Source organism: Rattus rattus, chromosome 1, assembly GCF_011064425.1.
Source record: "Rattus rattus isolate New Zealand chromosome 1, Rrattus_CSIRO_v1, whole genome shotgun sequence".
NCBI classification, from domain to species: Eukaryota; Metazoa; Chordata; class Mammalia; order Rodentia; family Muridae; genus Rattus; species Rattus rattus.
In genome coordinates this window covers 16,938,275-16,965,344 of record NC_046154.1, presented here as the reverse complement: position 1 = coordinate 16,965,344, position 27,070 = coordinate 16,938,275, and the positions used below count along the sequence as shown (strand labels likewise).

Below are 27,070 nucleotides of genomic sequence, written 5' to 3'. Positions count from 1 at the left end.
TCAGACGTGTGGACTGCGTGATCCTGTCTTAAAGGCTGGGAAGCCAGTCATGCTCCCTGCGCTTACAGAACTGCTGCTGTAAGGCTGTGGCCAGAGGCTTAGCTCTTCTTCCACAGATCTAAGCGGACAGAGCAGGAGCACGCAGGCAGGGTTATTGGAGCACTCTGGGGGTGGGCGGGTGGGGGGTTTGTGCAGGGCTATATGAAAAGTTGAAAGCATGGCTAAATGCTGCCGATTTAGGGTTCAGGATTTTATGCTGACTAAGGACTCCTTTTTTAGTCCCTTTGTTCCCTATACATGTAAAGAAGCATTGATTAATAAGTGTTTGAAGTCACAAAATTCTTTTTTAAAAATAACATTTATATGCATTTTGCCTATGTGCATGGATGTGAACCATGTGCTTGCTTGTTGGATCGACTAGAACTGGGGTTACAGATGGTTGTGAGCCACAAGGTGGACACTGGAGTTGAACCCCAGTCTTCTGCAAGAGCAACAAGAGCTGTTAACTGCTGAGCTATCTCTCAGCCCCTGGAGCTACCGTTTGTAAAATGTAGAACATTGAGGCTGGAGAGATGGCTCAGTGGTTAAGAGCATTGCTGCTTTTTCAGAGACCCAGCACGTACAAGGTGGCTCACGGCTGTCTATAACTCCAGTCCCATACGATCCAACACCCTCTCCTGGCTTCCACAGGCACCAGACACATACGTGCACAGGCATACCTGCAGACAGAACACTGATATACATTAAATAAATAAACACTTTGAAAATGTAGCACCCTGTGGCCACTATACCTGGCATCAGGTCGAGGCACCATTTCTGAGCACCCTTGATTGTCCCAGTCTCAGTGCTGGTTCTGCTGTGCCATGTAGCCTCCCTACACACCTTGCTAATCTGCCGTGGGTATTGTTCCTTTCTTTGCAAATGGAGCTCTGGGCTGGGGACCTTCACAACTTCCTTTAAGAAACACATGAAACTTTATTCTTTTTAGTGAATCACTAAGTTTTGTTGTCATATAAAATTTATTTTATTTCCAGTTGCATGGGGAGGGTTTGTGCTTATGAGCACCAGCGCTTGCAGAGTCCAGAAGAAGGTGTCAGATCTGCTGAGCTGGAGAGTAGGAAGTTTTGAGCACCCGGCATGGATGTTAAGAGCGAACTTAGGGGTTGGGGATTTAGCTCAGTGGTAGAGCGCTTGCCTAGGGAAGCGCAAGGCCCTGGGTTCGGGTCCCCAGCTCCGGAAAAAAAAAAAAAAAAAAAAAAGAGTCTTAGTCTTCTGCATAAGCAGAATGTGCTGTCTCTCCAGCCTGGCAAACCATTAAGTGTGAAGACGATGCTTTGAAATCCCCATAGTAGCTGGGGTGGTAATTAAGAGTCTGCATAGAGGATAGTCACTGAGACCGTTCTCTTTAGGTTGGCTGATTGATTGGTCGGTTGGTTGACTGTCTCTTGTATCTCAGGCTGGTCTTGAACTCCTGATCTTCCTGCCTTTGTCATGTGCTAGGACTATGTTTGTTTCCTTTTTAAAACAAGCTATTGAATGTTTACAGTCATCTTTTATAGAAGTGCCTTAAAAGACTGTAATTGCCATCTCACCCTAACTTTTTAATTAGAGCCTAGTGTCTTTAAAGATTTATTTTATGTATATAAGTACACCATTGCTGTCTTCAGACACACCAGAAGAGGACATCAGATTTCATTACAGATGGTTGTGAGCCACCATGTGGTTGCTGAGATTTGAACTCAGGACCTCTGGAAGAGCAGTCTGTGCTCCTAACCACTGAGCCATCTCTAGCCCTGAGCCTAGTGTTGTTTCCTGGATATCAGAAGAGAAAGGAAGTAGATCAAAGAGAAGAGGCTGGAGGTTATTACAGTAAGAGCAGTGTGGGGTTGTGGTCTAGAGTCATGGTGTGGAAAGAGGATCTAGTGGATGGCTTTCGGCTGGATCTTTACCTGGAAATACATTTGGTGGATTGGATGTAGGAGAGAGGGCCAGCCAAGGCACAGGTTCACAGCCTGTGCAGCTAGATACACAATAGAACCTGTTTTGAGGGTAGGATACATAGTAAAGAGAAGTGTAGGTTTGGCTCTTTTATGTTATTAATCCCACTAAATCTGAAGCAAGCTTTAATTAAATACGGCCAGGATGATAGATTCTAGCTAGACCCATCCCAGAGTTCCTAGAAATGCCATGAGCTACTACATTAGCCAGGTACTTGTAAAGGCCACCCACTCTGTCCAATCGGGGGCAAGCATACGTCCTGACATACTTCTGCCTGCCTATGATTAAGTACATCCGGTGCAGTCGGGTCAGCCAGACTTGTTTAAGGAAGTGAAACATGTGGTTGTTAAAAGAACAGCAGCCAGGGTTGGGGATTTAGCTCAGTGGTAGAGCGCTTGCCTAGGAAGCGCAAGGCCCTGGGTTCAGTCCCCAGCTCCGAAAAAAAGAACCGAAAAAGAAAAGAAAAAGAGCAGCAGCCTCCAGCATCCCTAGAAGTGTGTGTCTTTGGACACGTGGCTGCTAGTGATCTGTAGGTGAGAAATGGTGCCAGCTCAGAAAGGTACGAGCAGGGTTAGAGTCAGCTTGAGTGGTCCGCCAGTGGTTTGTAGAGTAGAGGGAGAGTGAGCTGCCAAGAGGCGTGGCATGGGACCGAGAGGGCGGGGAGTGTGTGCATTTGGTATATTTTGCCTATGTTTGCCCATGTCTCTCTGTGTGTGGGTTTCTATGCATTGGAGAGCTGCCACTCACGAAGGCCAGGGTGTTAAAGCTGGAGTGACAGGGATAAGCTGCCCGACGTCAGTGCTGAGGGTTGAACTCCGATCCTCTTGAAGAACAGTAGGTGCCACTGAGCCTTTTTTATTTTTTCCTGTATTTTGAGACAGGATACAGGATTTCTCTGGAACTCACTCTGTACAGCAGACTGACCTTGAACTCATACATCTACCTGCCTCTGCCTCCTGAGTGCTGGGATTAATTACAGGCATGCACTACCACCACCAGGCCATTATTACTTTTTTGAGACAGGGTTTTACTGTGCAACGCTGGCTACCTAGAAATCACCATGTAGACCAGGCTGGCCTTGAACTCATAGAAATCTACGTTGCTGCTCTCCGAGTGCTGGGATTAAAGATGTGTCCCACCAGCCCATCGAGGCTTACTTGCAGTTTTATGGCGGTTCATCTTCCAAGTGTGATGGTGAATACGTGATCCTCATACTTGGGAAGCAGAGGCAGGAGGAGCACTGCAAGTTTGAGGCCACCCGGGTCTTCATAGTGAATTCTAGGCCAGCCATCACTATGACTCTATAGCTTGTCTGCATGCCAGGGACAGTGGTCTTCTAGAGGAAGTGACTGATCAGACAGAGTGGGGAATTGTCAAGTGGAGGAGTTGAGCACCCGTGGATAGGAGTATGGGTGTTCATGCTGACCAGTGGGGACTGGGGCGGACTTTGTACTGATTGTTTTATCACTCATGATCTAGTGGAAGGTGAGAGGAGAGGAGTCGTCGGAAGTCATGTGAGTGAACCTAGTCTTTGCCAAGCAGTTCCAGGAAATTAACTGACCTTCTAGAATTGTACAAAGGAGGCACCTTAATTCCTAAAGAAGTTGGTTTGGCTTAGCCTGTGTTTAATTCCCAGAGTGCATAAGCTATTCTTTAAGTGTGTGTTTCAAAGGACTAACACTTAAACCAGTTTCTCAAATAAATTACCTGTGATTCAAAATGAAGCTGACTCCGACACCTATTTAATAGCAACTGTAAGTCACACTGCCCTTCCTGTTGCTTTAGCTCAAGATAAAGTTATTAAGTTAGCATTTGAGCGTTCTGGCTTCAAAACTTCCTAAAGATTACTCCACTCTCATGTGCAAAAAAGGAGAGAATTTGAGTTGGTGAAACATGTTTCCTCAGTTAGAAGCAGCTTTAAATACTGTGCTTCTGGAGTCTCTGAATAGTAACGCTGTGGAGCTAACCCGTCATGGCTTAAATAGCCCTGGGGCATCATTTGATTTTCCCACCACTTTCTCCCATAGGATCTTCCAAGGATTTTTGTGAATCCCATCCCAGTTCTGTACCTTCACATGGAGTTCCCAGTCCTGGCTTGTGGGTTCAGAATCTTGTTTTAGAAGAAAGCCCCACATTCTCACGTGTCTTGGGACGTCTTAGCTTCTGTGTCCCTCCTAGCTGCACAGAGAAGTAAGGCAGACTGTACTCCTCGACAGTACAGTGGCAGACCACCCTCATGTCCACGTAGTCTTTAGTCTAACACACGGAGTTGTGGATGGGGTGATGGATCTGGGGGGTGGGGTGGTATATGTGTACATGCCAGTGTGAATACACAGAGGTGTGAATACACACACGGAAGCCAGAGGAAGGTATCAGGTGTCCTCTATCACTCTGCCGTTGAGACAAGGTCTTTTCTTAAACATGGAGTTCACTTTGGGGGGAGGGGGGCAGGTAGGCTGGCAACCAGTGAACCCCAATAGTCTTCCTGTCTCTACCTCCACAGGACTAAGATTTTAAGTGTCTTAGGACTCTACCCAGGTTGTTGCCTGAATCTGGGATACCAATACAGGTTCTCACACTCGCCACAGTAAGTGTTCCTAACCACTGAGCCACCTCACCACTTCCTGGATCTGCAATTTCAAAAGAGACGAGTGTGCCAGCTAGATAGCCCAGCAGTACCAAGATGATGGATCCTCAATACCCAAAAAGTAGAAGGGGACAGCCAGTTCCCGCAGGCCTTCCTCTGACCTCCCGCCGGAGGCGCATGTGCACATGTACATCAGCATAAAGAAAAATAGGCGAGAGAACTCTTCTGGGGTTGTTATGAATCCACCTAGTCCTAGATCCCTGAGTTATAGACCTCTGCGAGCTGCCGTGTGGGTGCTGGGAATGGAGCCCATTCCTCTGGGAGAGCAGGCTTTGCTCTAACCACTGGGCTGTCTCTGCAGCTCTTAGCCCCATTGCTTTCCCTTTTAATTTAGTTTTGTTTGTGAATGAGAAGACTTGGTTCTACCTTTAGGTTTGTTTTCTTTTGTTTTTTCTTTCTTTTCTTTTTTGTGGTTACCAAATGCATCCATTACTAATATGTCACTGGCTCATCCCGTCATCATGTGACTCTGAGTCATTTAGTCAAACTCAGGAGCCTTTGATATTTTTTTCTTATTTAACATGTCACTTAAACAAGACAGTGTCACTGGAAATAAAGCAGACTCCTCAGCTTTCAGAGCCTCCTGTGCAGCACTGCCCCTGTTCATTCTCAGGTATCCGTCCTGTGCTTTAGGACACATTGAACTTCATTTTGTATGCTGTCTTATGGGTCTCCGGTGCCATCCAGATGTTAACCTTCTATGAACTTGTAGAAATCCATTCCAATTGTGGAAACACAGGTTTTATCCTGAGGCGCTTCTAACTTTCTCAGTGTGCTGGTTTGAATAAGCCTAGCATATTGGAAGACTTGGCTCATAGTCTGTTGTGGAAAAGCTCACCTGCTCTTGAGAGGAAGATGAGCACTGTGATTGGTCATGTATTGACTTCTGGGTAGGAGACTGCGTCTTCCTTCAGAGCTCAGGTCTCCTGGACCTTGGGAAATCAGATTGAACTTCCTCCCTAGAATCTATATTTCAGACAGGTAGAGCCCTAGAACTTTCTCCACCAGTAACTTTATCTCGAGTGTGGTTCTACTCTGTGCCCTCTCAGCCAGCACCTTTGTACTGTGTGTGTTGAGTGCCTTTGTATGGAGTGCGGCTCTACCCCATGTGCTTTTTTTGGGCACCATTGCTATTTTAATACACTTTCTGAAATCTTAAAATGATATTTGATTGGTGTATGTCAGTGACAGTGACATACAAACTGTATTTATGTGAAGAATGATTTTTTTTTTTTAAACTACACTCGTTGGGCATCGGTGGTGCATGCATTTAATCCCAGCATTCGGGAGGCAGAGGCAGGAGGATCTCTTAGTTCATAGCCTGCCTGGTCTACAGAGTTCCATAACAGCCAGGGCTGCACAGAGAGAAACCTTGTTTCAAAAAACGAAACAAAACAAAAAGCCCCAAACCCTACCTTGTGGTGATGCAGACATGAATACTCCATAGCACATGTATGAGTGCAGAGGAATTTCTGAGTTCTTTCTCCGTCCTCCATGTGGGCTCCAGAGATTGAACCTGGGACAGCGAGTATCTTTGCCATAAGAATTATCCTGCTAGCACCTAAGCATGGCTTCTTGAAAACCTCACTCCAAGAGGTTTTGACTCTGACAGTTGTTTACTAGTTAAAGTACCTACGACATCACGGAACCAGGATAGCAGAATGCTCACAGACCACTGCCAGTTACGACATTAACCATTTAGTTTTGTTTCAGGCAGGGTCTCACTTCATAGACCTGACTGGTCTGGAAGGCACAGGTCCGCTTGTCTTTCACAGGAGTGCTGGGTTTAGAGGCACAACTTCACACCTTGCATTTTTATTTTTTATGTTTTTAGATTTATTGGCTTGGTGGGTGGTGGTACTGGAGGAATGGTATCTTAGTTAGGGTTTTATTGTTGTGAAGAGACACCATGACCAAGGCAGCTCTTATAAAGGCAAATAGTTGGTTGTTGGAGGAAGAGTGTCACTGTGGAGGTGGATTTTAAGGTCCTATGGTCAAGCTTTGCTCATTAAAGAGAGACCCTCCTCCTGGTCCTGTGGAAGATAGTGTCCTTCTAGCTGCCGTAGGATCAAGATGTAGAACCCTCAGCTCCCTCTCCTGCACCATGCCTGCCTGGACACTGCCATGTTCCCACCATGATAAGAATGGACTGAACCTCTGAACCTGTAAGCCAGCCCCAAGTAAATGTATGTCTGTGCCTCTGTCCCTTCTGCTTCTGTCCTGCATTGGCAGGCGAGCTTGCTCTGTCCTGTTGGGAGGCAGTGGGACACAGTGGGAGGAGCTCATGTTCAGGCACCTTTCATGGGGTAGGTCTGACTTGGGTCAGCTCCTGCCTGCCTTCCGCTCGTTGGTGGGCAACTGAGTCCCAGGTATACAGCATATGCTTGTGGCTGGCTCAGAACAGAAGCAGGGGAAATGTGCTTGATTCAAGGACTTCTCCACCGGGGTTGGGGATTTAGCTCAGTGGTAGAGCGCTTGCCTAGCAAGCACAAGGCCCTGGGTTCGGTCCCCAGCTCTGAAAAAAAGAAAAGAAAAAAAAAAAAAAGGACTTCTCCACCATTCATCACCAGCTCTGGCTTCTCCTTACTTTGTTTACAGACACAGTTTATTCTTCTTGGGGTGGCAACTTTGCCTTGTTTTCCTCTGGCCTGATGTAGTCCTGGGGCAGTGTGTGTGCCTGTGCTCTCGGGGTTTATGGGGAAGAGCAGAGGAATTCTTCAGACTGAGGTTTTTCTAGAACACGTGCCTTTGGAAGTGAATAGTATTCTGTGCTGCGGGAGAGAAGGGCAGGACCTACCCCATAGAGAACCGAGTAACCTTTGGTCCTCTGGGGACAGTGAAAAGACCAGCATGGTTCAGGGCTGGTGGGGCTTTCCCATTTCCCCAGGAGGGAAGGCCTGTGACTAGCACATTGTCTTCTCTGTGAGGGGAACTACTTGAAAGGGCCTCTGACTGGGACTGCAATTAACACGTTATCAGATGCACCTCTCCTGCCCCAGAAAGAGAGCTTGCAGTGGAGACAAGGAGTCTTCCCTGTTTTTCATGTCGTTAATTTCTAGCTGGTAAACGTCGCCCTGTTCTGCAGTGATCTTTCATGTGGCTTTGTTGGCACGGAACAGCGCCCATGGAGTTCTTTGTGTTCAGGCTCCTGGCTGGCTTCTCAGGGCAGGTACTAAAGTGTTTGCCACTGGGACATTCCATAAACGACTCGGGGTATTTTTAAAGGCATGGGTGTGGGCGTAAGAGTGAGAATGTGTACTGTAGTGGGCTATGGTGCACATGCCTGTGTTCATCACTGCAGAGCCTGAGGCTAGAGGGCTGAAGCAGTCAGTCTCCCTGGCCCACAGAACCCGTAGGGATCCCATCTCAAAACACCAAGCCACATAGTGAAACTTTCTGAGACTATATATCTGTATCTGTACCTCTATCTCTATCTCTATATGTACCTGTCTGTCTGTCTAGCTCTTCAAGCTCTCAAGTCAGTGACTTCTTACATCAGTTGATCATGTGTCTGCTCTTGTCGAAACTGAGGCATACAATAGAAAGACGGGGAAATTGGAGAGACAGGTTTACACTAAGAAAGCCAGGCATGGTGACACACATACCTTTAATCCCAACACTTGGGAGGCAGAGGTAGGTGGATCTCTGGTTTTTATGCTAGCCTGGTCTACAGAGCAAATCCAAGAGCACCCAGGGCTACATAAAAAGACCCTGTTTAAAAAATATAAAATATGGGCTGGAGACATGGCTCAGTGGTTAAGAGCACTGACTGCTCTTCCTGAGGTCCTGAGTTCAATTCTCAGCAACCACATGGTGACTCACAACCATCTGTAATAGGATCTGATGCCCTCTTCTGGTGTGTCTGAAGACAGCTACAGTGTACTCATATAAAATAAATAAAGAGAAATGTTTGGATTTATCGGGTTGTGATTGTGGCTGCTGCCTGCAGGCTGTGTCATGGTCACAGGGAGGCAGCTCTGTCCTACCATGGGAGGGCCCTCTCATCAATAGACTTCCGTGTGGTAGGTTTCAGTGCAACAGATGTTTCCAGAAGAAGTGGCCCCTCTGTCCAAGTATAGTCTGTTATTGGGAGACACTGAGCAGCTTGTTTCTGCACCGTGTGCCAAGCAAACCCTCTGGTGTAAAATAGGTGACAGATGACAGCTCTCCCTCCAGTGCCCAGACAGACAGAAGTGCTGTGTTGTCCTGTGAACCCCGTGTACAGTGCCTACAGCAGCCAGAAGAGGGCACCAGAGTCCCTGCGGCTGGAATTAGTGGCAGGGTGAGTGCTGGGACCTGAAGTCAGGTTTCCTGGGAGAACAGTGAGCACTCCTAACCAGTGCACCATCCTGAACCCCAAAAGGACAGTGTTTACCCCTGGCTTCAGGGCACTTTAGATCATGCCCTCTTTAAAACACAGCAACATGCAGTTAAGCATATGGGAACCTATAGCTGAACTTCTTTTTTTTGCTTGCTGAGTTTCTTTTGAAATCATTAGCATGCTATTGAGTTCCGTTCTCAGACTTTACCTCTGACGTGTCCCTAATGTCTAATCCTAGATCAGCTTTCAAAATCATGAACTATTAACAAGTCACATGTGTAGCTGGAAGTCTTTTGTCTAGAAGTCAGTAGTGGGAACAATCTGGGTTTGCTTTTATTTATCTGGCAGTAGCTATACATGATGGTGACCAGGGAAATACTTGCATATTAAAAATATTAATTTATTTTAATAACCCTTTAATCAGAATTTTTGTCAAGCAAAACCCATATTGGACTTCTGCCATTATCCAATTATTGAAATGATAGTCACATGCATATAGTTACATGCATAATAAATGCATATAAGGGGGCATGAATCACTATGAGTTTGTATGGATTATAAAAGGGATTAACAGCCAGGTATGGTGACGAATGACTTTAATCCCAGCACTTGGGCGGCAGAGGCAGGCAGATCTCTTGAGTCTGAGGCCACCCTGGTCTACAGAGCCAGTTCCTGGACAGCCAGAGTCATTATACAGAGAAACCCTGTGTCTTAGTTAGGGTTTTACTGCTGTGAACAGACACCATGTCTAATATAACTATTAAAAGGACAACATTTAATTGGGAATGGCTTATGGATTTAGAGGTTCAGTCCATTATCATCAAAGCATGAACATGGCAGCATCTAGGCAGTCACAGTGCAGGAGGAGCTGAGAGGTTTACTTCTTGTTCCTGAGGCAGCTAGGAGAAGACTGTCTTCCAGGCAACTTAAACAAGGGTCTTAAAGCCCACCCCACGGTGACACACTTCCTCCAACAAGGCCACACCTCCAAATAGCACCACTCCTTGGACCAAGAATATTCAAACTACCGTTCCCTGTCTTGCAAAACCAAAATCAAAACAAAAAATAAAAATAAAAGGGATTTGTTAGAATGGCTTACTAACTCATCATAGGGACTGGGTGGCCCACCAGTAGCCATGGAATACTAGAGAAGGACACAGTAACTGCTGTGTCCCCTGAGCCAGATGCCTCAGCAGACTGAATCTGGTGCTGAAGGCTGGAGGACTTCTGGAGACTTATTGGAAGGTCTGATGTCAGCCGAGGATGGAGGCGGTGGCATCAGAGATAAGGACACTGGCCATCAGCACCAGTTCCCAGGGGCTGGAAGTAGTGTCTGTGCTGCCATGGCCAGCAGGAGGGTAACCCTGACCCTGTCCTACATTTAATCATGACGTGAGGGCATTTCCAGAAAGGGTTATCTGAGAGCAGAAGGCCCTCAGAATGGATGGCACCCTGCAGGGACAGGCCCTGTATATAGAGAAAGCACTGTCACCTGCACTCTGCCTTCCAGACGGACTCCATTCCTGGACCCACAAAATGAAAGGAACCACAGGTATCCTGTGCTCTCAACACAAGTGTGTAACCACCACACACCCGCGTGAATAAGTGGAGAGGAACTGGGTTCTGTTTTTATTTAAATATTAAAAGCAAGATAACAAGCGTGTTTGTTGAGACTATGAATGAATTTTGAGAAAGTAGTAGGCTTGTGACATTTGTGAGTTCAGCCTACCCCATCAATCAAGAAAGTGCCCTTCCGACTTCCCTACAAGCAGGCCAGTGGAGGCATCGTCTCAACTGAACTTCCTCTCCCAAATGACTCTACCTTGTATGGAGTTCAGTGTTGATTCTTTCATTTGCTCAGGAATCTTACTAATCTCCAGAAATAGAGTCTATTTCTGTTTCTCAGTGTAGATGCTGTAGAGTTTTATACAGATTACCAGGTTTGTATTGCAGATTGTGTTTGAAGGCTGGGGAGAGTGCAGTAGTCGACAGCAAACACTGCTCTTGCTGTTCAGTTCCCAGCATCCATGTAGGCAGACCACAGTGGCCTGGAACTGCTTCATGGGGATCTGATGCCTCTGGTTGCACTCATGTGCACACATCCATGTGGACACACGCACACACACGTGCACACATGGGCATGCCCACACTTACATAAATACTAAGATCAGTTTAATAAATAAATAAAAGTAAGAATTGCTCTTTGGATTGTTCCATCGTGTGGCTGTTGGGGAGACCTAGTGGCGTAGAGCTTCAGTTTCCACATTGACTGTAAACCCTATCACCAGGTCTCGGATGAAACCCGCGTGCTCGTCTAGAGGGTCCAAGTCACTGAGTCACGCTGCAGTCTTTTAGCCTTTTCTTTTAACTCTATTGATTCTTTGTGGATTTCACATCATTCACCCTGATCCTCGTCTTCTCCTCATCCCTCCCTCCGTAGCCATCATTCACCTATGCAGTCTTTCCCCCAAAAGAAAACAAAAATACAGCTGTGGAAGCTGCAGTATGTGATGGTGTGTCACCAGGAAACTGTAACTTGAGTTTTTCAAAACCTATTTTTTTAAAGATTTATTTATTATATATGAGTACACTGTAGCTGTCTTCACACACACCAAAAGAGGTCATCAGATCCCATCACAGATGGTTGTGAGCCACCATGTGGTTGCTGGGATTTGAACTTAGGACCTCTGGAAGAGCAGTCAGTGCTCTTAACCGCTGGGCCATCTCTCCAGCCCTCAAAACCTATTTTTAATGGACGTTCTTAAACTCTTTAACCTTCCTTGTAGCCCACCCACCAGAGATAGTGGAAAAGAAAGGATATGGGGGAAGTGGACCTGTTTAGAAAAGTTCTTTGGAGCAGCTCCAGCCTGTATTGTCTGGAAATCGGCAGTTCAGTTCACAGGTCACCAGTGGCAGCTCGATCCACTTGCAAACACTTCACGACACACCAGCAGTCCAGTTCAGTAGAGTTGGGACCGCAAACACAAATCAGCAGCAGTGGCACTGCCCAGCAGAGACAGCCAGGTCTACAGCCAGGTCTCAGCCTTGGCTTGAGTCAGCAGGAAGGACCCAGAGGGACACCAGGACAAGTTCTCAGCTGTGGCTCTCTCAGGGAAGCAAAGATCAGCGAAGACTTGAGACCCACAAGCATTGCACAGCTAGCTGTACCAGCAGGCCAAGTCTGTCTCTATGGAGTCTGTCACTCTCCAAACATCAGGTGTCCTCCAAGGGTCTCATCTCCGCACGTGCATCTGTCTCAGCTGACATCACTGTGCCAGTCAGCCCAGGTCCACAGAAGTGGCAAGAAACTGCAGCACACCACCAGAAGTTTTTTGGAGCATTTCTCTCTATAGAGCCCTGACAAATGGAGCTCAACTACTCATGTAAGGTGGACCAATACATGGGTGTTGGTAAGCAAAGAATCTTCATCACGTGTCCTTTCACGTGCTTGATTTAACAACATCCTCTCTCCTATGTCTGCTTCAGCAAAACGTTCTTTCACAAGTCTGCCTTAGCCTTTCACACCTGTGTCCACTTCAGGAAACACTCCTTCACATGTTTGTCCCAGCAAAACACCATCCAGCTGACTTTCCAAAGAACCCTTAAGTAAGTTCCCACTTCAGTACCCTTTTACCTACATCTTTTCTTGCAGATGATGGTTGCAGTGAGTCATTGGTCTGTGTGAGGCCTCTGGCTTCTGCTCCCTATCAGTACTGGAACTCCTCTCTGATAGCCTGTCGTTGTCCTGTGTTGTGGAGATCTTCATCCAGCACTGCCCAGCTTAGAGGTGGGGCCAGCCCACCCCTGCCGCTGCCCAAATGAGGTGGGGTGTAGGACTGGGGCTCCTGCTTAGCTCTCTTTTCTTGTGTGAGACAGGGGTTCTTTGTGTGGCCAGCTATCCTGGAGCTAGATCTGTAGGCCAGGCGGGCCTTGAACTCTGAGATCCTTGTTCCTCTGCAGCTCCAGTGCTAGGATTAAAGGCAGATACCACCACCACCTGGCCTTTCTGTTTTTTCCCTTTAAAGATAGGATCTCACTGTATAGCCTGGCCTGTTAGACATTTTATTTGTGGGGTTTGTTTGTTTGTTGGTTTCTTTCATTTTACCCATAAGTTCCAAGTGAGTTGCAAGGGTATGAAACTTTGTTTTGTATTTCACAGAATGAGTCATTTTGGAGTACAATAACTCTGAACTAGATCATTAAAATACAATGAATTGTTAGATTTCTCTAGTTGAGCTAAGCAGCCTTCCCTAGGGAAGGGAAATTATTCAACGAGAAGCAGTTATGGACTGAAAACAGATTGTGGGCTGGGGCTATGTCTTTTTTGTTTTGTTTTGTTTTTGTGTCAAAGGGAACCCTGGGTACCTTCCCCAGCAGCCCATAGACTAGGCATGGTCAATTGCACCTGTACGAGGCACACGACAGAGACAGTAGGTCAGAAGTTCAGTGTCATACTTAGCTACATAGCAACTCTGAGAACATCCTGGGCCACATGAGACCCTTTCTTAATAGTTTAAAAGAAAAAATTGCTGAATGATGTTTGCTCATACCTTTGCTCCCAGTACTCGGGAGGCAGAGGCAAGCGGATCTCTGAGTTTGAGGCCAGCCAGGGCTACACAAAGAAACCCTGTCTCAAAAAAACAAAAACATAATAAATTTAAAATTTTCTTTTATGTGCTTGAGTGTTTTGCTGGCACGTGTATCTGTGTTCCATATGTGTGCCTGATGCCCATGGAGTCCAGAAGAGGGCATCAGGTCCCCTGAAACTGGAGTTACATGTTGTGACCTGCCATGTCATTTCTGGAAATTGAACCCTGGTCCTCTTATCTGCCTGGTAGTTTTGTTTTTTAATATTCCAGTATTTTCTGACCCATAGATATTGGGACAGATTACTTTGACCACACTAACAATGAGATACCAGAAGCGCAAGGCCCTGGGTTCGGTCCCCAGCTCCGAAAAAAAGAACCAAAAAAAAAAAACAAAAAAACAAAAAAACCCCAATGAGATACCAGTAGGGGTTGGGGGCGATAACAATGCTCATATCAAAACAAAAAACTCTGGAAAGGTATGTCTGTCTATGAGAGATGTGTCATCTCAACACGAGCCATTTCTTTCTTTTCTTTTTCTTTTAGATAGGGCATCATGGCGCCCATGCTGGTCTCAAACTCTGTGTGTAGTTGAGGCTGCCCTTTGACTAAGTTATGACAGGGTTGTATCTCACTGAACCTGTTGTAAGTTGAAAGTACACTCAGTATACCTCCCAGACACGGCAGCACAGCCACACAGATGGTTTGTAGTGCTCACCATTCTTTCTGTGACCGTGAGACTTGAGGTGAGGTTCCTCTATTACCCAACATTCTCACTAGCTGTGGGCCATTGTAGCTCCATATGTAAGGTGAGCCAAGTAAGTTGGGACCTTTTGAGATGGGCGTCCTTGCACTCCACTTTCCCGAGAAAGCTGAGGACCTCTCTGTGCTGGGTATGAAGATGTATGAGTCAGTAATGGGTCCCGTAGACCTGAAAACTGAGCTTTTCCCCCTTACCCTTCTGCTGGGTGACAGACATTGCCCCCTTCTCATCCTTCCAAGGAAAGGTGATCTGTGGGTATGCTCCTCAGTCTAACCCGTGCTGTTGCTTTCTCCTAGGGTCCTATCCTTCCCCCAAAGCTGGGGCCACTCTGGTCGTGTACAAGGACTTGCTAGTGCTATTTGGTGGCTGGACAAGGCCAAGTCCCTATCCCTTACACCAACCAGAGAGATTCTTTGATGAAATTCACACGTACTCACCATCTAAAAACTGGTAAGCCCCACAGATAACCTGTTCTGTGTCTGGAAGAAATGGCTTCATTGTGTTGTATTTTAGTTATTTTGGGTGTATGTGAAGGGCAGAGACTATCTGCAGCCATTTCTCTCTTCTAACCTTGTGAATCCTAGAGATCACAAGTTCAGGCTCGGGGACAAGGGCCTTAGCCCACCAGGCTGTCTTGCTTCCCCCCAAATGGGCTTTAAATCAGTGGATTCTTTATTTCTGTGTCAAGAACCTCTTGGAGGGGCTGGAGAGGTGGCTAAGAGTGCTTCTGGTCTTACAGAGGACCAAAGCTTACTTCCCAGTACTCTGCTCCAAAGGATCTAACACACACACACACACACACACACACACACACACACACACACACCAGGAGGAGGAGGGGGGGGGAGGAGGAGGAGAGGAGCTGAGCTCTGGTTGGAGAAGGAGCCTCCAGCTTCTGCAGCTCTCCTCTGGGAACACAGGAGCACGATGCACACAGGAACCCTGTGTGCTGCCACAGTTTCAGGCTGTTTCTCAGACATGTCTGTCTTTTTTTGTTGTTTTTGTTTAGTTTCGTTTTTTTTGAGAGAGGTCTCTCAACATTTCCTTGACTGTCCTAGAACTCACTGTGCAGACCCAGCTGCCCTCAGACTCACAGAGGTCCCCCTTCCTCTGCCTCCTGAGTTTGTTTTGTTTTGCCTGCATGTGTCTGTGTGAGGGTATCAGGTCCCCTGGGATGCAGTTACAGACAGTTGTGAGTCACCATGTGGGTGCTGGGAAATGAACCCAGGTCTTCTCTGGAAGAGCAGCCAGTGCTCTTGACTGCTGAGCCATCTCTCCAGGCCCTAGACATGTCTGTCCTTATGACAGTAACCATCAGTCAGATAAAATGACAGAACGTCCTCAGCAAACCAGGCTGAGGGAGCCACCAAGGCAAATCTTGTCCTATGATGGTCTTCAACTCTTCCTTACCTGTTTGTGGCCACATTGTGATCTTGCCGTGGATGTAACTTGGAGAAGGAAGCCCGTGGGAAAGTTGTGAATACCCTGTGCTGTGCCCCCAGCTTTGTCCTGTCCGTGTCAGTGGGAGGGTGGCAGAGTGTGTCCCTAGTGGATCACAGCTTACACATTGAAGATGGAGCAGGCGGTTCTGACTTCTGCTTCCTTCCCCTGCTTTCCATTAGGTGGAACTGCATTGTCACCACGCATGGGCCTCCTCCTATGGCTGGCCATTCCTCCTGTGTGATAGGTGACAAAATGATTGTCTTCGGTGGCTCCTTAGGATCCCGGCAGATGTAAGTATTTCCAACTTGCTTCATGCTAACCAGAAGGTAGAGACTCCTGTTCATAACAGGGCAGAAAGGTGAAGAAGGCACAGGCACGTCTGACACAGCTCTCCTGAGCCCATCACTTACCTCACCCCAGCATTAGTTCTTCAGTCCCTCCATCCATGTCAGTGGCTGAAATATTTGCTCCATAAGCTCAGCATTAAGACTTTCTTTTTTCATTTCTATTTATTTAATGTATGAGTGCTGCATATGCATCTGTAGGCCAGAAGAGGGCACTGGATCCCATTACAGATGGTTGTGAGCCACCATGTGGTTGCTGGGAATTGAACTCAGGACCTCTGAAAGGGCAGCCAGTGCTCTTAACCGCTGAGCCATCTCTTCAGCCACAAGAATTTCTTTCTGTTTAAAACAGTGGGATCATGTTCTTGTGAAGGCTCTTTCTTGATCTGTGCCTATAGAAGGCCATCTTTCAAGAAGCAGGATGTTGGGGTTGGGGATTTAGCTCAGTGGTAGAGCACTTGCCTAGCGAGCCTAAAGGCCCTGGGTTCGGTCCCCAGCTCCAAAAAAAAGAAAAAGAAAAAAAAGAAAAAAGAAAAAAAAAAAAAAAAAGAAGCAGGATGTTTCATTGCCCAGCTCAGACCCTTCAGAAGAAGGGAAAAGGTATATTCACAGGATGGGTAGAAATTGTGGACTCTCCAAATGGGATAGGAGATTGGGAAAGTGGATTAGAAAGAGGAAACTAGGGCTGGAGAGATGGCTCAGCGGTTAAGAGCACCGACTGCTCTTCCAGAGGTCCTGAGTTCAATTCCCAGCAACCACATGGTGGCTCACAGCCGTCTGTAATGGGGTCTGATGTTCTCTTCTGGTGTCTGAAGACAGTGACAAGACAATGTACTCATATAAATAAAATAAATATTAAAAAAAAAAAAAAAAGAAAGAAAGAGAAACTATCAGGTAGGCTGTTCCCCAGCCACCACCTTCTGTATCACTGCCTGTCCTGTGTTAGAGTCAGGACAGCAAGTCCATCTGTATCATTGGTATGAATCAGAGCCACAGGAGTGTCCTGTATGCCCTGAATACAATGGGAGGTTGACGAGCTATCAAGAAAATCTTTGTAGCTGGTCATGGTGGCACACCCCTTTAATCCCAGCACCCTGGAGGCAGAGGCAGGTGGATCTCTGTGAGTTCAAGGCCAGTCAGGGTTACATAAAGAAAGCCTGTCTCAAAGGAAAAAAAAGAAAGTAATAAGTGAGTTGTTGCAGACCCAGGCTTGCCCTGTGACAGGACCCACCAGCTTCGTTTAAAATAGTTATGGAGGAGTTGAGGGCCATCCTCGGCTATGTAGCAAGTTTGAGGCCAGCCTGGGGTATATGAGAATCTGTTTTTTTGTTTTTGTTTTTTTAAAGCAAAGCAATACAAAAACAAAAATGTAAATTAAATATAAAATATTTATGGAGAAAAACAAAAGGAACTGCGCTGTAGAGAGAGGGGGCTTAGGGTTTAAATTTAAGAGTATGTGCGTGCTTGCTTTGCTTTGCTTTGCTTTGCTAGTGCTCGAGTGCGCTCTCTCTCTCTCTCTCTCTCTCTCTCTCTCTCTCTCTCGCTCTCGCTCTCGCTCTCGCTCTCGCTCTTGAGGGACAGCCATGCCAAGGTCACCCTGCCCCTTTCCTTGCACGGGGAGTTGGTGTTTTGACACAGGGTCTCTGACTAGCCTGGGATTTATGTAGACCAGGCTAGTGACAAATTCACTGTGATCCTCCTGCCTCTGCCTGGGACTATTGGAGTGTGACACCACGCCCATCACTGCTACCTAGTGGAGATAGCAGCTGGTTCCTGATGATCAGCTTTATTGGCCTCTGTGAAGCACTCTTTGTCCTCATCAACAGAGCCTTTTAAGCTCCTGCACAATGAAAGATGCCTTCAGAGCCATTTTTCTTTCTTGTGGTTTTGGTTTTAGAAGCCATCACTTGACCAGGACAGACTGCTACTGACAGACTTGTTCTTTGGATCCAAAGTGTGGCTGTGCTCAGCTCAGACTTTATGGCCACAGAGAAACAAAAGGTTGAAAGGTGTCAGGACATTCAGTGTTGACTATGTACTGAGAAGCCATTGTAATAGAACTGCCCCCTCTAGTGCCCTCTCCTCACCCCTCCGTTTTTTTGTGGGGAGTTTTTTTGGTTTGGTTTGGTTTGGTTTGGTTTGGTTTGGTTTGGTTTGGTTTGGTTTGGTTTGGTTTGGTTTGGTTTTGCAGAGACAGGGTTTCTCTGTGTAGCCTTACTGCCCTGGAACTTTCTGTACACCACACTGGCCTTTAACTCAGAGATCCTCCTGCCTCTGCCTCTGACACTGGAATCAAAGGTGTGTGCTACCATGCCTGCTTTCTGTCAGTTCTGTAGAACAGCAGTGTTTCTAGTGTTTCTGTTTCATAAGAGAGGACACAAAGGTACAGAAAACAAAGTTTCTTGTGTAGGCTGCAGAGGTCTTTCTTCTTCTGAAGGCCCTGGACTCTGAGGAAACCGTCTCTGAAGACTCCTCCAGCCCAGACAGGCTGTGTGTGTGAAAATGGTGGAAGTCTACCAGCTGGGCACAGGCCAGAAACTCTCAGCCAGAACTGTGCTCTCTGGAACTCACAACCTCCTTCTGACTGTGTTCTTACCTCACAGGAGCAATGAAGTCTGGGTCCTTGACCTGGAGCAGTGGGCGTGGTCCAAGCCGAACATCTCTGGCCCCAGCCCTCACCCCCGAGGTGGCCAGTCTCAGGTGCTAAAGAGTTTAACTATTGAGCAAGCACTGTAGTATCTTTGTGGAGTGTGTCCTGAGTGAGGTGAGGTCCCTGTGCAGTGAGCCAGAGAGAGAGTGTGCGTGTGTGTGTGTATGTGTGTGTGTGTGTGCGTGTGTGTGTGCGTGTGTGCGTGTGTGTGCACAGTTTCTATTGTGCTGTGTTACCTACAGTGGCCTCTGGGGGTTTTAGTAAGAGAATTCTGCATTTCTGTGGTTAGCATACTTGCATGGATACTTTTTCAAGGAAGAAGGTGTCCTAGGGTCGTGAGTTCAAAGGGATGGAAATACATGGGTTGAGTAGAGACTGCAGCTGGGATACTCACTTGGGAGCTGGGCCTGATGTTGTGTACGTCATGGAAGCATGGGAAGTCAGGAGCCTGGGTCTTTGTAGATTTATTTTAACTTTGTTTGTTTCCCCAGATTGTTATAGATGATGCAACCATCCTGATCCTTGGTGGCTGTGGCGGTCCCAACGCTGTGAGTATTGCAGTGCTGCTTGGTCGAGCTGCTAAGTCTGGAAGTGCCCTTGTCCTGCTTGCTCAGTCAGACAGAATCCTCCTACACCATGCTGGCTTTGAGTACACAGCTTTTATATTTTCTGCCTTTTTCTCCATTTTTTTTTTTTTTTTTTTTTTGGGAAGGTGTGTGAGAAGTTCTTAAGAGGGCTGGAGAGATGGTTCAGAGGTTAAGAGCACTGACTGCTTTTTCAGAGGTCCTGAGTTCAAATCCCAGCAAACACATGGTGGCTCACAACCATCTGAAATGAGATCCAATGGTTCTTCTGGTGTGTCTGAAGTGTCTACAGTGTACTCACATACAGAAAATAAATAAATCTAAAAATAAAATAAAGGAAGAGAAATATTTAAGAAACATTGGTTTATTATAAAAATATTCATTTCTCAGTTCTTTCTATTCCTATTTTTCCTTTAAGTTCTAAGGTTTTCCAATATGATTTGTTTGGGGAGGGGGACAGTGGAATAACAAACAGGAAGATGACTGAAATCCACATGGAATTTGCTTAAGTATGCAGACTGAGAAAGTTAATGTCTCCAGTCTCTCTCTCTCTCTCTCTGTCTCTCTCTGTCTGTCTGTCTGTCTGTCTCTGTCCCTCTCTCTCTCTCTCTCTCTCTCTCTCACACACACACACACACACACACACACACACACACACACACACCCCAGTTGCAGTTGGCACAAGGGTCACAAGAACAGTTCCATAGGCCAGGGCAGTCAGCAGCCATGAATGAATGAATGGAGGCAGAAGTCATAGCTGAATGAACACCTGAGGGTTAGGATGTCCACCCTGCCAAGCCCACACTTTACACCAGGCACCACAGCCTTAAGACCGTAGTTCTGTCACATGATGGATGGGTGGGTGGGTGGGTGGATGGATGGATGGATGGGTGAATTGATGCATGCATGGGTAGGAGGATGGATAGATGGGTGAGTGGATGGATGGGTGGTTGGTGAACGGGTAGATGGATGGATGGGTGAATAGATCGATGGGTGGGTGGGTGGATGGATGGATGGGTGAATTGATGCATGCATGGGTAGGAGGATGGATAGATGGGTGAGTGGATGGATGGGTGGTTGGTGAACGGGTAGATGGATGGATGGGTGAATGGATCGATGGGTGGGTGGGTGGGTGGATGGGTGGGTGGCTGGGTGGATGGTGGGTGGCTGAGTGGATGGGTGGGTGGGTGGATGGATGGATGGGTGAATTGATGCATGCATGGGTAGGAGGATGGATAGATGGGTGAGTGGATGGATGGGTGGTTGGTGAACGGGTAGATGGATGGATGGGTGAATAGATCGATGGGTGGGTGGGTGGGTGGATGGGTGTTAAGCAGTTGTGAGTGAGAGACAGTAGTTGTGTGTGCTGGAGCATGTGCCAACCCCAAGTTCTGTTCTTGGTCCTTCTCTCACAGCTGTTCAAAGATGCCTGGCTGCTGCACATGCACCCGGGTCCCTGGGCCTGGCAGCCACTTAAGGTAGAAAACGAAGACCATGGTGCCCCGGAACTGTGGTGTCATCCAGCCTGCCGGGTAAGTAGGGAATGAGCAGCCAGCAGGAAAGGCCCTGAACTACAAAACTGAATTAATTTGTTAAACTTCAGGAGACATCTTTACAGAAGTAGAAAAGAGTTTGGAGTCACATGCTCTGTTAGTATTTCCCACGTCCACGAGCTGCTTGGTAGGAGAACATCATTTTACTTTCTAGCTTTAAGGATCTATTTGTCTGCAGCCTGCTCCCCAGGGTCCCTCAAACATACGCCCCTGCTCCACAGCCATAGCTGATAACCTCACACTTAGCAACAGCCGTTCTCGTCTACCTGCCTTCCTAGCCACCATGACTGTTACTTTCCTCTCCATGGAGCAGGCCTGCAACACCTGCCGGTTCCCAGTGGCTGTGTTAGGAAGTCTGACAGTTGCATGAAAGATCAGAGCTAAGGGCAGGGCTGTGAGCACGAGTCCTTTCTCTTCCAGGTGGGACAGTGCGTGGTGGTCTTCAGCCAGGCGCCCAGCGGGAGAGCGCCCCTCAGCCCCAGTTTGAACTCTCGCCCATCACCTATCAGTGCCACTCCTCCAGCCCTGGTTCCTGAGACCCGAGAGTACCGCTCCCAGTCCCCAGTGAGGAGTATGGATGAAGCTCCTTGTGTTAATGGCCGCTGGGGAACACTGAGGCCCAGGGCTCAAAGGCAGACTCCCTCAGGTTCCCGGGAAGGGAGCCTCTCCCCAGCCAGAGGAGATGGCTCTCCCATCCTCAATGGTGGAAATTTGTCTCCAGGGACAGCAGCTGTCGGGGGTGCTTCCTTAGACAGCCCTGTGCAGGTGGTATCTCCCAGCACTCCATCCGCCTCTGACGGGTATGACCTAAAAGTAGGGCTTTCTCTAGCCCCCCGGCGAGGGTCTTTACCAGATCAGAAGGACCTGAGGTTAAGCTCCATTGATGTGAATTGGGACCTGAAGTCTGCATCCACTAGCAGTCGTGTGGACAGTACAGACAGCAGGACAGTTGCGGGGAGTGTAAGACACCCTCCCGAACAGACCAATGGTGTTCACACCCCACCGCATGTGGCCAGTGCCCTTGCCGGGGCTGTATCTCCTGGTGCCCTGCGTCGGAGTTTGGAAGCCATCAAAGCGATGTCATCCAAAGGCCCCTCAGCCTCAGCAGCACTAAGTCCTCCTCTTGGGTCTTCTCCAAGCTCCCCTGGGAGTCAGAGCCTGAGCAGTGGAGAAACAGTACCCATCCCCCGCCCAGGACCAGCCCAAGGAGATGGTCATTCCTTACCCCCCATTGCTCGCCGCCTGGGCCACCACCCTCCACAGTCCCTCAATGTTGGCAAGCCCTTGTACCAGAGTATGAACTGCAAACCCATGCAGATGTATGTGCTGGACATTAAAGACACCAAGGAGAAGGGCCGGGTCAAGTGGAAAGTATTTACTAGCAGTTCTGTGGTTGGACCTCCTGAAACCAGCCTGCACACAGTGGTACAGGGCCGAGGAGAGCTCATCATATTTGGAGGGCTCATGGACAAGAAGCAGAATGTGAAGTACTATCCAAAAACCAACGCCTTGTACTTTGTGCGAGCAAAGAGATAATGTGTTCAACACCCCTTCCCTTTCTGTGTCTTTTAATTTGGAATTTTGCAGTGTGCAAACATTTGGACTGAGACTTGGGAAAACAACATGACTCCCATAAACCAAAACTCCAATTCCATGCCTAACTTGCTCCAGGCTGGGATTAAATCCCCACTAAGGAAAAGATTATATATATACAGATATATTATATAGCCAACTCTGTTTACAAATAAAGGCGAGATCTTCCTCCTGGTTCAGATCAGCTGTTTCAGTCTTAGTGGAGGCAATGCTGGCCTTTTCTACTCTGCTGGTAACTAGAGCAGGAAGTAAGGGAACAAACAGCAGTAACTTCCCACAAGAAGCTGAAGAGCCCCGTGATCTTTCCGTGGCCTTCTCGGAGTCAGAAACCATGGCCTCGACGGGACACCAAGGAAGAGGCTTCAGATGCCGCGCTGTAGGATCAGAGTCAGGACCCGTGATGGCTCTGGAGAAGCACCCTGTGCCTGGTCCCTTCTGCCCTCTGTGATCCAGAGAAGTCGCCCAACAAGAAACACTTTCCCACGTGCTGGAGTCGTGCTGAAACAATGTCATAGAGCCGCCATCCCTCCGTCTGCCTCCTGCCTGTCCATGGTCTTTTTGGGTCCTTTCTACGTGTCTCAGCAAACACTCAGTGTCGATTAGGGGATTTTCTGACAATCGTGTTTGGTTGCAAGTTGCCAAACCATACTTGTTTTCCTTTTAGAACTGGGTCCTGAGAGGTCTGTCCTGTCTGTAGGCTGCTCCCTTTCCTTCTGTGGTTTGGTTTGGTTTGGTTTGGTTTGGGATGTTTTGTTGAATTTTTTTGTTCTATTTGGGGCATTTGGCCTTTTTTTGTTTACTCATTTAAAGCACCAGAACTTTATCACTTCTTCCTCTCTGACAAAACTCCAGTGTCCACAGAATTCAGACATTTTAGAGCCTTCCTGGCACCCTCAGGGCCCGTTGGGATCGACCCACGCAGTGTGCTGGTCTACACCTGTGACCCTAGCACTCAGGGCAGAGGCGGGATGATTTCAGGTTTAGGAAGCCTGGATAATGATGAGACCCTCAACAAAACAAATTAAGATGCCAGGATTATTTTAACAAAATCTGTGAAGCATCAAAAGACACCTTTTATTTTTTTCCAAGGCAGATCTCACTACGTACCTCACAGATCCTCCTGCCTCTGCCTGTCACTTGTGACACCACCCTGTGTGCTGTGCTGTTGACAAGTGACTGGCCTGAGTATCATGTCCTTGACGTTGGAGATACACACTGACCTGGGGGTAGCTCCGTCCTTCATGTCGTCTTGTCCCTGTGTCCCCCAAACCAGGACAGTGGTTGGTTTGTTTTGTTGTTGTTTTTAATAGAGAAAGCTATAAATTAGTGGTCTCTCAGCCACAGCCTGGACACAGGAAAAATCAAAGTAAGATTATTTCAAATGACAATGCAACTCTGGTTTTGGTGGTTTCTCATCAGTGGGTAAAGGATTTTTATTTTGCCTTTAAAACAGAACTTGAAACAACAACAGCAGCAGCAGCAGCATCACCCCACCCCCGGCAGCATCTCCCAGGCACAGGGCTGCTGCAGCTTGGCCTAGCTCATGGCCAGCACTCCACCTATCAGACCGACAGACAAGTGTGTCAGTCTGCTCTCAGCTGTTAGCTTTGCTCTAGTTATCTTGGCAAGAGCGCGCACGCACATGCACATACACACACACACCCCAGTCTCGAAGCCCCAGAAAGGGCTGGCTCTAGAGGAGGGGTATGCACTCTGGAGCTGCTCCCAGGGGAACACCCCTGTGCCTACTTCCTGCGTGCCCCACCACTCCAGCTCCCTGCTCTGTTGCTGCTGCCAGTCCTTTGGCCAAGACTGTGGGGTCTTGACTCAAGAGATGAGGCCAGCACATAAGCAGCCTAGCATTCATTGCTGAACCCTCTTTGTGGTGTTTGCATGTGGATGGCGCCTGTGGACTTGGTCTCTACTTAAACATCAACTATGAGGACACCTGAAAATTCAGAATCTCTACTTTGTAGTCTTTCTCTTTCCCTGTGGCCTTCCTAAGCTGGTTGTCAACTGTTGATTCTTCGACTTTTCCCAAGTAGACAGGCAGGAGAAATAGTAAGCGATGCGAAGCGATGGGTTCCTCTGCACTCTGGGGTCCTGGGGCACTGCTGAGAGCCAGGGGTCTGCAGTCCCTCCTGAGAAAACAGATCGAGTCTCGCCTGCACCCAGCCCTGTGGGACTTGGTGGTCCCTGAGCCCTGTAGATGTTGCTGTGGGAAGCAGCTCAGCAGTGGAGATGGTGGTCTCCTCAGCCTCATGAGGCTGAGCGTTTACTACGACTTCCAGTATCTCAGCAGAGCTCAGCATCCCCACACCACCATCAGTTCAGATTTAACTACGACCCCTTTGACACGATACCAATTTTGTCTTAAAATTCACCAAGAGACATGAGACAAAATATTTTGTTTGAACCCTCAGGAGCACCTAAAGAAAATATTTATCAGTATTTAAGTATTTAAAAATACATCTTGTTTCTACTTGAAGCTTTAACCCTTTCCATTCCTGCAAGTGTGCCTTTGAGAGCCCTCGGTCATATTAACGTCAGCCATTTTGTTGGCCTCCTGTGAGAGTTCTGGACGCTGCTCTGCTCCTGAAAGAGCTTCCTGTTCATGCATGCTACACTGTGCAGCAGAGAACATTCGTTTTCACTCCTGTTTCTGCCTTTCTTCCTTGCCTGGGATGTGGGCTCCGCCAACCCCGCCTTCTGATTTTAATGTTTGAGCTCTGGCAAGCACTGAAACCATCAACTGTGGAGGAGTGGTCTTGGTACTCCCTGAGGAGAGGAGAGGAGAGGAGAGGAGAGGGCAGGGCAGGGCAGGGCAGGGCAGCACTGCAGGAGGCTCAATTGGAAAGACAGGAAGCTGCTGCAGTGGAGCAAGGGGACCCTCCCTTCATTTGTCTTTTAAGTTCCTTCTGCTTTGCTTTCTCCCTTCCCCTTCAGTCTGTCCATCTGTCTGTCCTTGTCCTCATGGTGACTCTGGCATGGTGATGCACTCTGTTTGCATTATCTGTGGTCTCACCAGCACAGACGACAGCGGGGAGGATCTGAAGGAGTCCAGGGTGAGGAAGCCTAGCCTCAGGGACAGCTCTGCTGTCATCTGCAGGTGGCCTCTTGCTGCCCCCATCCTTGGGAATGAAAGCCAACCTCTGGCTCCACTCTGCTCGCTCTGCCCCCTCCTACCAACCAGGGCTCCCGTCAGCGCGCACCCACCGTGCCCTGGCAAAGCTGGTGCTGTGAGTGATGTTTCCCATACAACCAGGGGTGCCGGCGGCGCACTCCAATAGTCATTTTAGGCACATCACAGTGTAGGAATGAAAATGGATTCCATGGATATTTAAATCTGTCAGTTTCATTTTGTTAATGTTTTCCCCGATGACTTTTTAGCAATTTAACAAATAAAACAACAGACTGAATTGTCTTAACTGTTCTATTAGTACAGGAAAGAAGAGGGGGGATCCCTGGGGTGGAGGGCAGTGGGAGGAAAGAGGGTGCTCAACAAGGTGGTTTGCTGAGTGGGAGTGCTGTCCCTGTCCTCACCTTGCCTGAAGGACTTTACGTTGCAGATCCTCAGTCTCACCCTGAGGTGGAAACCCAAGGGAGGTGAGAGTTGTAGAGAGGGCCAGGACAGCCTTTGCACTGACCTGAGCAGGGGTGAGGACGGGCAGATAGGATTTAGATACCCTGGGTATAGGGCTCACCAGCTGTGGTGTAGTTGTTTCTGCCCTACAGCATCAGGATGCACTGGAGCAGTAGAGGAAGTGGCCTAGTGTGGTGTTCGTGGCCCATATAGTACTCCAGCCAGGGTGGCTGCCTTCACTTCAGTGTAAGTTACAAGAGAGGGAAAGGGAGGGAGGGAGAGAAAGAAAGCGAGCAGATGCACCAGCCCAGGTTGCCACCCTGAACCTTTATATTCTGGGAATCTGAAAAAGGTCCCTAAAAGCAGTGGGCTAGAATACCCTTGGTTCTGGGCCACCCAGCAGGCTGGCCTTGCTATAGGGCTGCCATGCATACCTGGGGCCGCCCCTCGAATCCACATCCTCCCCATAGGGAGCTCCCCTTTGCTGTTATAAGCCCATCTTCAGTATTGGTAGTGGATGTGGGGGGGGTGTGGTTGCTCCATTGCTAGGAGTGCTTGAGTGGGGACTGATGGGTGGCAGGGGAGAGAAGGGTGACAGCTAGTTCACCAGAAGATTAGAAATAAGATCTCCATGCCCTTTCAACTCTTGAATAGATGTGATTACCCGCAGCGGCCACTTGAGGGAACCCTAGGAAAGGCTTTGAGTGCATCTGCATGCTCGCTCTACAGCAGTGGGGAGAGAGAAAGGAGAGTTTACCCATTGTTTTCCCTTTGAAACCCTGACTGGCTTCCTCCCTTTCCAGCCGGTCTTAACCTGTAACCAGCTGCATCAACCCCAGGCTAACCCTTACAAGACCAACACAGCAAATCCTAGCGTCCTCCGTCCCAGTCCCCCCTATGATAAAGTCCCTGAAACTGAGCTGTGGGCCACAGGCTCTGTCAATACACACAGAGCCAGAACTGGTGTCTTTAATAGACCTAGACGTCCTGGTATCATGTCCCTCC

At 48.0% G+C, this 27,070-nt stretch overlaps 1 protein-coding gene across 1 annotated transcript in view; it reads left to right on the top strand.

The window, feature by feature from the left end:
* Fbxo42 (F-box protein 42) overlaps nt 1-25,906 on the top strand; it is a 59,943-nt gene extending 34,037 nt beyond the window's left edge. The window contains exons 5-10 of the mRNA XM_032895194.1: nt 14,612-14,765; nt 15,938-16,048; nt 18,706-18,802; nt 19,244-19,300; nt 20,752-20,868; nt 21,310-25,906. Of these exons, the coding sequence (XP_032751085.1) occupies nt 14,612-14,765; nt 15,938-16,048; nt 18,706-18,802; nt 19,244-19,300; nt 20,752-20,868; nt 21,310-22,425 (1,652 nt within the window). The 3' untranslated portion in view covers nt 22,426-25,906. The remainder of the gene's footprint in view (nt 1-14,611; nt 14,766-15,937; nt 16,049-18,705; nt 18,803-19,243; nt 19,301-20,751; nt 20,869-21,309) is intronic.
* The last annotated feature ends 1,164 nt before the right edge of the window (nt 25,907-27,070 follow it).